This window comes from Corvus brachyrhynchos, unplaced genomic scaffold (assembly GCF_000691975.1).
Source record: "Corvus brachyrhynchos isolate BGI_N302 unplaced genomic scaffold, ASM69197v1 scaffold1002, whole genome shotgun sequence".
NCBI classification, from domain to species: Eukaryota; Metazoa; Chordata; class Aves; order Passeriformes; family Corvidae; genus Corvus; species Corvus brachyrhynchos.
Genome location: NW_008236758.1, coordinates 244316 through 253947, shown reverse-complemented (window position 1 = coordinate 253947; position 9632 = coordinate 244316). Strand labels below are relative to the sequence as shown.

Below are 9632 nucleotides of genomic sequence, written 5' to 3'. Positions count from 1 at the left end.
TTTTGTTTCTGAACGGCTCAACCTTAAAATTTTACGCCAGTAATTTCAAGAGTGGACCCTCGAAAGCAGTTGCAGGAAAAGCCGCAAGTTGGGGGAAGGGACTCGCATGTGAGCAGAGAGATTCCTCTTCCTAAATGGACTGAACAAAGTTATTTGGAAGTGGGCGGCTGTCTCGTTGTGATAATGTGTTCATAGCATGAGCAAGAGAGACTCCTCTTCCTAAATGGACTGAACAAGGTTATTATGGAAGTGGTAAACAGACTGAACATCTTAAGGGTTGTCTTTTTACATTGTCAGTGGGAGAAGGGAGGAAGGTGGGGGGAGGAGAAAAGTTCTGAAGGTGTGGTATTATTATTTTTTTTTCTTCTTTTAGGTCTGTTAATGAACTTCTTTATATTCTTTCAAGTTTGGTGCCTGCTTTGCATTTCTCCTAATTCTTATCTCACAGAAGATAAACAGTAATGAGTATCTTGGACCAAACCACTACACTGAATTGGTGTTTCCACCCGGTTACAAATCCAACCTGCTACAACTAAATAAACAGCACCCAATGTCCATACATTCTAACAAGTTAATCTCTCCCCATACACAAACATTATTAAAAAGCCAATACAGAAGGATACAAATGCATTTGACTTACGTTTTAATTCTGAACATGTATACCAATTTACAATTAATGTTGCCTTCAGCTCTAAACTTTAGGAAACATCTGATAGTAGGGCACTGGAACAGGCTGCCCAGAGAAGCTGTGAATGTTCCATCCGTAAAAGTGTTCAAGGCCAGATTGGATGGGGCTTTGAGCAACCTGGTCTAATGAGAGCTGTCCCTGTCCATGGCAGGCGGGGGGGAACTAGATGATTTTTAAGGTCTCTTTCAACCAAAGCCATTTTATGATTCTATGATATGCTCTTATTAAACTGGATTACATGGTAGAGCCTTCTTGGTTTTCAATCAATAAATTAGCCAAGGCCTCTGAGGTCACTCTAAAAATACATTCACATATATATGTTCAATGGGCTACAGGTCTTCTCTGCTGTAAAAGAACCTGAAAAAACAATTAGTGTGCTTCAACATAAAACAGTGTGAAACCGTAGCTGAGATTTAATTATCACTAACTGTAAATGTTCTAGGCAAGCACCTTAGTCTTGATAACAAGGCTAGTACTGCCTGCTGCTAGTTGTTCAGTGTTTGTTAAATAGTGAGAGAAGCTTGTACGACAGGGCAAGTCTACCACAATATGGCACGTACAAACCCAGCAAAACTATGAGATAATAATAATGATAATGACAGTAAAATAAATGAGCAAAGACCTTCTATTATTGAAACATTTAAGAGTATAAACTTTCCAAATTAGTGTTACTATTGGTAAACAGATGTTCAAAGTTAGCTAATTAATGGCTTCCGTTATGCCACAGAACACCTTAACTCTCTGTGTCACCTGCAAACATGGTAAAAAGAGCTCCTCAGCTCCCATGTTAGGAATGACAGAGTGACCTAGAACTCTTCAGTCTGTAAGAGGTGTGTTAGGGGTGATGTGAGAAGGGTCTATACCAGTGTGAGAGGGGTTTGGCTGCTCCCTGATTCTTCCAAAGCAGGAAGGCAGTTGGCAGCAAAGCTGGTGGGGACAAATGTAAAATAAAAGTGGTGGTGCTCCATGTGGCAGAGTCCAGCTGGGGACCTCCTTGGCTTCAGGTACTGTGACTGTGAAAAACGTACACATGCTGAAAGACTGAATAAATTTGTGGCAAAGTAGTCTGTTGAGGCTTACTTAATAGGTAGAAATCATGGTGAGGAAGTCCTAGAGCAGCAAAGCACTAGAGGCTAAGAGACTGTAGTACCAGGGGGTGTCAGGAGTACCAACTTTGCTTGCCTGGATTTATCTTCTTTCTTTGGCCTTCTGCATCGCTGGTGATGACAGATATGTGGTCTGACACACTGAAGCCTGTATTATAGTCTCCCATTTTAAAAAGTCAAGCCCACCATTCCCACCAGTAACCAACATTACATTCATTCTCTCATGCCTTCCATCGAGTGTATTTAGATTTCATCACATATGCTCCTGAGGCACTAATACTCATATGGTCATACACCTTGAAGAAATAACAGCATTTGCTGGCATATAATCAGAATTGGATGGAGACATAAAAGATAATGATCTTTCACTGAGGTTTGAGAATGAAGTTGCTACCTATGAGGACTGAATCAAATGAACAGGAGTCTTACTTAGGCCATGAGTGATGACAGCTAAGGTATTGGAAGTGACAGGGTACTGATCATTGATAGCAAAAGTTATCATTACCCATGACCCTCAGACCAAAATGAAGAGAACACTCAACTTTAGTGACAAAGGCCCAAACAAACATACAGAGCACCTAAGATACCACATTACAGGGAGATGCAGGAAAAACAGGAACCTCAGGAAATCCCTCAGCAAGGGGCAAAGCTGTGACAGGAAGGCCTGCCAAACATCCTGTATTTATTCCACCATAGCATGATGAAGCATGAATAAATTAAACATTTGAAAGAGGAGGCTGTGGCAGAAGCAAGGCTGTACCTCTCAGAGGCATGTACAAGAGATGAAGAAGCCAAAATAAACTTGCAAGGTTTGTTTTTGAGACAAAACTTCAGGAGGAAACGCCGGAATGAGTGTTCCTCCCCTTTTCCTCCGTCAATGAGACAAATGGGTCACAAGGAGTGAAAGTGGGAAAAAGAAACCAAACTGTATATTAACACACGAACAAAACAGGGTAGAACAGTATTAAAAAAAACCCCAATCCTCAAAATACAACAAATTCCCGGAGAGAGAACAGACACACGGACTCAGACCAGCCGGAGCCACCCCATGGGCCCGCTGGGGCCACCCCGCAGGCTCCCCGGACCGGCGAGGAGGGAAGGGAGGCAGTGAGGCAAGGGGAAGGAAAGGGAAAAAAGAACAAGAAAAAAACCCAACACAACCTTTTCCCAGCTAGCCGGAACACAAAGGAAACCAAAAAGCAGCACAGCGCTCCCGACGCACTGCCTCCCGAGCCCCGCCGAGACCTCCCCGCCCCGGGTCCATCTTAAAGGCACAGCGTCCTTGGGCATTGAGCGGATGGTTAAGGAATAAAGCGGCTTCATAACATCACCCCAGGACACAAGGACCACCAGAACTGTTACCCTCTCCCTGCACACAGTCTGTACAACCCTTAAAATAGCCTTAGCAGTTATGCTGTCAGACACACTCAGACACATTATGTATCGTAGGGGGCATATAAAGGCCTACAATGTCCAAGCTAGTAACTGGACACTAGGGAGAAACACATTTCCAGTGTGAGGAAAAGGAGAAATAAAGCAAAGAATACTCATTTCTGAAATATCTGGAGCTGGTCACCCAGATATTTCATCTTTTCACCTCTTTTTTTTACTAGGCAGTAATTAAATCAATTTTTGACAATGAATAACCTGGATTTGTGAGATAGTTTGTTGAATCAGTGCAAAAATATTCAACAGCATCAAGCAGAACTGTCTTTCAGCATCTTGCACTAACGAAGCAAATGCATTAATACTGCTTGGTAAAGAAGGAGGAGCAACAACAATTTCAGGATATTTGTGTTTCAGGAAACGGAAGCGTTTGGCCTGTTTGTAATCCTCTCCAAAACACTGTATTAAAGCAGCAAAGCTCTACTCATCAGTCTGTTGGTTTTGTGCCTCTGCGTGAGCAGTGTCTGGGACACCAGTGGTGGTCCCCTGGGAAGTCCTGTACCATTGACAGGCTCTGCAGGCTTAATAGCTTTCTCCACAGTGCTCAACAAGGGCTTTGAGAGTATAGGAGAAGCCATAAACACCAAGAGGAATAAGTCTGTATTTCCTGTGGATTTCATGCTATGTATTTTCCTTAACTGGTTCACATACGCAAGGATACAAAACCTAGACATCACATTATTTGGGTATGTCTGTACATACTCAGAGATCTCAGATACAGTAAGGATGCTTTAGTGATGGGGGTGGGTTTTGTGGAGGGAGAAGTGCAGATGATTGATGAGAAGGTAGCCAGGGAATAGCTTAGGACATTCCCTGGACATTGACTGTGGAGGAAGGAAGGACATAAATCACCCACTGAAGGGAGATCCATTTTCCTTGAGAGACAAAGGAAAACATTTCAGTTCTCAGAAGCATGCCCACTTTTATTATGCCTTTCCATTTCTATGCCAATCTCTCATAGAAAGGATATAAGGATTCTGGAAATGTGACTTACACTTAATTAAAGCCTTATTCCAGTGTCATCTCTTAATGGAAAAGCAAACCAGTTCTACTTCTGCTTCCCTGGATGGCCTGACATACGCAGATTAGTTGGATACAGTATTTAATGCAGGGGGCCATATCTAGCACAGCTTACACCAACTCTTACCAGTGATTTCAAGGCTCATGCTGCTGGAGTAATTAATTCCTATGAAGTCAGGGTACAGTGATGCAACAGACCTGCCATCTCCCTTCAGAAAGAGGGCCTACCAGCAGCTGCATTCTGGGAGTAGCCTTTAATTCTTTAATTGCATGGAGACTTAACTATAAATAAGTCTTTTCCAAATAGATCCCTATACACAGCAACACCTCTTTCTCCCTACCACAAGAAAACAATGCATCACATGTTCAAATTGTATAAAATACATTTTTCATTGCTGTGCCTTCATTTTCCTGTGCTGTCAAATGAATTAGAACAAAACCAATGATTCAAATGAAAACAGACATTCCTAAACATTCTGCGTAAGCTTCGCATCTACGTACTTCTCTTCGATCTATCAGACACAGGCTCAGATTTCAGACTTGTAATTACCATGAAAGAAAGGGTCCATTATTGAAAAAAAACAGCCATCACTATAACTGTGCAAAAGCTGAAGGGCTGAATACAAATTTTACAGACCTATTTTGCACAATTCTGGCTTTTCTGTTTATTATATGCAACTTTAAAAATATCATAATAATGAGATAAAATGAATTTTGATCACTTCTCTGCTGTGCAGCTAATGTTTCTATGAGCAAAGCCAAGTGAATGAATACTAGCTGAAGCAGTCTTTTATACCTGTAAAAACCAGCCAAGTTCCATTTTTTAAGAATCACTCAATAGAAAGAAGGAATACTTTTAATGATTTTGATGAAGAAAACAGAAATAGTGAAGGATCTCTGTAAAATTCCACTTGAGATGCTTAGCATTAGAAGTAGCATCTTAGATCAACTCTCAGCACATAATGCAACCTGGATGCATTTAAATCTCAAACATGACCATATCACAGTATTTTTAGTCGGACCTCTCAGGAAATTGCTTTTTTTTTCAATATGTTAGCAGTGTTAGCCCTTTTGAGTGATTATGTGTGACCTATTCAAAGGCAAAACACCATATGTGTAACTCTTTCTAGGTAACAGAAAGTGGTCATTATACCTCTGCCTTCTACCTGCGCCCTCCTCCTCCCTCCCCATGAAGATCAGCCCCAGAGGCACTGTCTTGGAGAACTTAGGGTAATTACATGGCTGGAACTCTACACAATTCACTGAAGCTTACCTGTGATGGGGTTGTCACATTGATTTCTGGGACAAAGTTGTCGTCAAATAAGTTAATGATGTTCTCCTGTTGCAACTCCTTCGTAGGTGTGAGTTTAGGCAGTGGTGGGACTGGCGGACCTTTCCTCAGCTAGGCAGACAGCAAAAATGTCACAGACTAGTTCAGGGATAAAAGAAAATCTTTAAGCTAGGCCTAAACAAATTGTCCTAGGCTTTTACTTCAGCTACTTCACCCTAAATAAGTCATGGGAATAAGCCATGTGTTGAAAGGAACTGTTAGGTGTTCACCAACAAATGCCTTGAAATAAACATTATGGGGAGCAAAACCACCCTATGTTTAAAAGTCATTAAAACTCAAAGTTTCAGATTTCATACAAAAGCAACTCTTAGTTGGTTTTCTTTCTGCTGCGACAGGCACACAGTGCAGGACACTTGCTCTTCTATACAGCCCATAGCTGAAAGGGCAGTATTGCACAGAAACAGTGCCTCTGCAGCTTTTTGGCTTCTTGAGTTCATTTGTGTTTAGCTTTGGGATTTTGCCCCTGCCCACCTGTTGCTAGTCTTAGAGTGTACTTAAAGCTAAGACCATATAATCTCTGGGAACTACAGCACTTCAAAGGTGCTTAGTTTACTATATTCCTCCTGCTCTCCAGAGATTCACATAACTATGACAAACTAATTGCTTGGAATAACACCAAATAGTATTGGATAATTTTTACATCTATCAAAACCCCAAGAAAATAAATCCACAAAAAATCCTCAGGTGGTATAGTGACATAACACTACCAGCACCAATGAGGCTGAGTCCAGGTGGATATTCAGGCAGTGAGGTGTCACATTTTGGGAGACCAGAGAAAATAAGCATGCTCACTAGATACAAAATTAATTTTCTTCTGATATGCAGACAGCATAGAAACAGCAATCAGCACAGAAGCTATCCCAATTCCAAAAAAACATCCATAACATCAACACAAGTCTTTGATATGCACACGAACACATACAACTCATGCTACAGATTGAACGGATGAATGAAACTGATTCTTATTTTACCAATACTAGTGAAAATAGAAATTACTGCATTGATTACAACAGAGTCAAACTTCCCAATCCAGTGTTAAAAACAACCAATGGGACTTTAATTATCAGTAATTAGCAGAGCAGTATTTCAGCTAGCTTTATTATTTATTGTTTTAGAGACTGGCCAGACCAGTGATACTCACTGGCTAATTTTTCTCAGGGTAAGCATAAATTTGAAGATTGAAGCATAAAAATGAAGAGCAGAAATATATAATGTACAAAAACTCACAAGGTTTTAGAAGTAGGCTTTTCAAACTATCACTGCTGGTACATGGGTCCTTAGAGACAATGCAACTTTTTAAGAAGTGTTTTGCTTTGTCACTTGAAGTCCCAGCAATTCACCAGGCACCTAAAATTTTCTTCATTCCCCCTAATATAAAAATGCTTTTCTATTCATGTTGTGACACAGGGATGAACAACTGATGAACAGAACATACTGCAACAGAACCAGTGGCCTCCCTGCTGTTACTCAGTCACAGCCTAGATGAAAGATCCACCATGTACATCATCTCAGCAATCTTTCACTGCACAACAGGTCAGGTCCCTCTGCTAGGTATCTCCTTACCTGTGTGGGTGACTTAGGTCGGGCTGGTGCCGGAGACGTTGGTGCCAGCATATGATTGGGACTAGCAGTAGGGCTAGGTAGGGGAGAGACCTCCTCTGGTGGTGATGGTGTTTTTGCAAAGCGGAGTGGACCTGAATCACTAGACAGAAGCAAAGCAATGGCAAGGACACATATATCTTGCTGTCTTATTACCTTGAAAATCTGATGCAACAGTTGAACTGCACCCCTGATGTAACACCAGTGACCACAAAAGAGAGTACAAACTGGAGATGAACTAAGCCATTATATAATGACTAAAACTAAAACTGCAATTAAATGCAATTAGATTTCAGTGTCAAAGGAAGTTTTAATTTTGAATGATCTTGATTTTTGGAACATCTGTTTACCTGATCATTGTAACTTGAAGAAAAATGGGTACCTGCATTTTTGCAGATTCTGTACTTGAAATACCATTTCACTTACAAATTTAAAACTATTATAAAATGTGAAATGGATTTACTGTCATTTCACACACTTCTTGGAATAAAATATTCTAAAGAGAAAAAAAACCCCACAGGAAAGCATAACAATGAATAATGCAAATAATTTTAAAAGCTCAGCAACTTCAGAAAGGTTTCAATAAAATAAAACCAGCCAAGATTATTATAAAGATATCACTATTTAGAAGAACAAATAACCAAAATTATAAACAAGCAGCAGTCAAGTGACTTCAACAGAGCTCTGCTGATACTAAGAAAAGATCTGATGAAGTCCTAGAAAGCATCTGCCCTTCTCATGAAAGGATCTGGTGCAAACACTGAGAAAATATTCAGCTACCTAGAAATGCTGAAAGCTTACAGTGAGGGGAGGCTATGAACTACAGTACTCAACGACCACAGTACTCAGTAAGAGCGACTCCTACACATCCTCAGGGAGAGCAGAAGCACTACCTGACTGAGACCATAGCATAAACATGATCCTAATGCGAACACAAGAAAAATTGTTCTTTGGAATGACAAACTTAGCTCACACTCACCACCTCTTTCTGTGGAAATATAAAAAGAGAAAAAATAAGCAGTTATTAAGAAATTTATGTCCCAGGTACAATATTTGCCTTCAGGACAGAGTATTCAGTAGCATACAAGTTTTTAAGATGTTTCTTATTATGCAGTTCTTTAAAAGAAATATTAGATACTGTACTTGTCTAGTATTAACTTCTCATGCATCTAAAACAGAAAGCTGTTTTATCTCATGAAGACCCACTTGTGAATAGTCTTTTAGAGTATCATCACTAATAATGGAAGTCAAAATCTATCCAGATTTTCACACAGGGCTCTGCAAATAAAACAGCAAAAGAGAGTAACAAAGTAACTTTCAAAACGTATTTTTAGAAAGCTTTTTTTAAGTAAGTTAAGGTCACACTACATTAAATGATGTCTAGTAATTGGCAGAAAAAAAAATTTTTCTTTTTTCTCTCAATGGAATGAATAATTCAGTGGGAACAAGCATGTGCATGTTGGACATGGTCTAGGAGACAAGGATAAAATACCTGTTGTTTACAAAAAGTGCTTGAAATCTTCCAACACTACATTATTTTACATTCCATAAAAATATTTCACAAATCCTTTATGGAAACATAGTCCAGTTTCTGAGTCCATCCTAAATGGGCCAGAAGTGGTGATGCATGAGCTAACAGCTCCGAAGGCAGTATGTAATATATGAGCATGGATTATCGCTGAAATAATCTGAAATACAGATTCTAGTGATGTGCTTATAGTTTTGAATTTTGCATTACATCACAAGTTTCAATATTTCATTCTTTGTTCTTCCAAAGTGAGATTAAAACAAATGTAGGAAGATTTGCCGTTATTTTTGAGGCAGATGTTAACTTGTTCAGTCAGTCTAAATTGTTGCTAATCTAACTCCATCTTGGGGGCAAATTAGCAGTAACTACGTGAGGAACTAATTTAATTTTTATTTATGCCACAACATTGTCCGGGTTTTGCGTTATAAACCCATTTTCTGAGATTGTGTGGAAAATGACTACATGGGCTGAGCTCTAAATGTGGCACGTGACGAAGGTGTCTAGCAAAGATGAGGGGGTGGAGACAAAGGACATCAGAGTCTCTAAGCAGGCAATCCCTTCAGAAAATGGACACTTCGCCTGACAATCAGGGCAGAAAAAACTTCCACCACGGGGCTGCAAAAGACTCCCCCCTCCAGGCGGGGAAACCCCTGCTGCCCGGGGAAAATTCCCCTGACTAGCCAGAGGTCGTCCTCATAGGAGCGGACTATGGGAGGAGCCTCAGCACTAAAAGCATTTAACAGCGCCTCAACCGCTTCCCGCTCCCAGTTTCTCGGCAGGCCGGGCTCGTCTGGAGGTTTGGCTCGTTCGGCCGCCTGCTCGCTTTCTCCCTGCGGTCCTGCTTTTTCCCTGACTGTCTCCCATGTCCGCACCTGCTCCGTCTACCCTGCCTGG

At 40.6% G+C, this 9632-nt stretch overlaps 1 protein-coding gene across 8 annotated transcripts in view; it reads right to left on the bottom strand.

Moving 5' to 3' along the window:
• AMPH (amphiphysin) overlaps positions 1–9632 on the bottom strand; it is a 135053-nt gene that overhangs the window by 30873 nt on the left and 94548 nt on the right. For 6 of the 8 annotated variants that reach the window (XM_017727065.1, XM_017727063.1, XM_017727061.1 and 3 more), the window contains 3 exons: positions 8190–8198; positions 7175–7313; positions 5534–5662 (listed from right to left, as the gene is read on the bottom strand). In XM_017727065.1, the coding sequence (XP_017582554.1) occupies positions 5534–5662; positions 7175–7313; positions 8190–8198 (277 nt within the window). The remainder of the gene's footprint in view (positions 1–5533; positions 5663–7174; positions 7314–8189; positions 8199–9632) is intronic. The other 2 variants (XM_017727064.1, XM_017727068.1) reach the window with 1 other exon arrangement.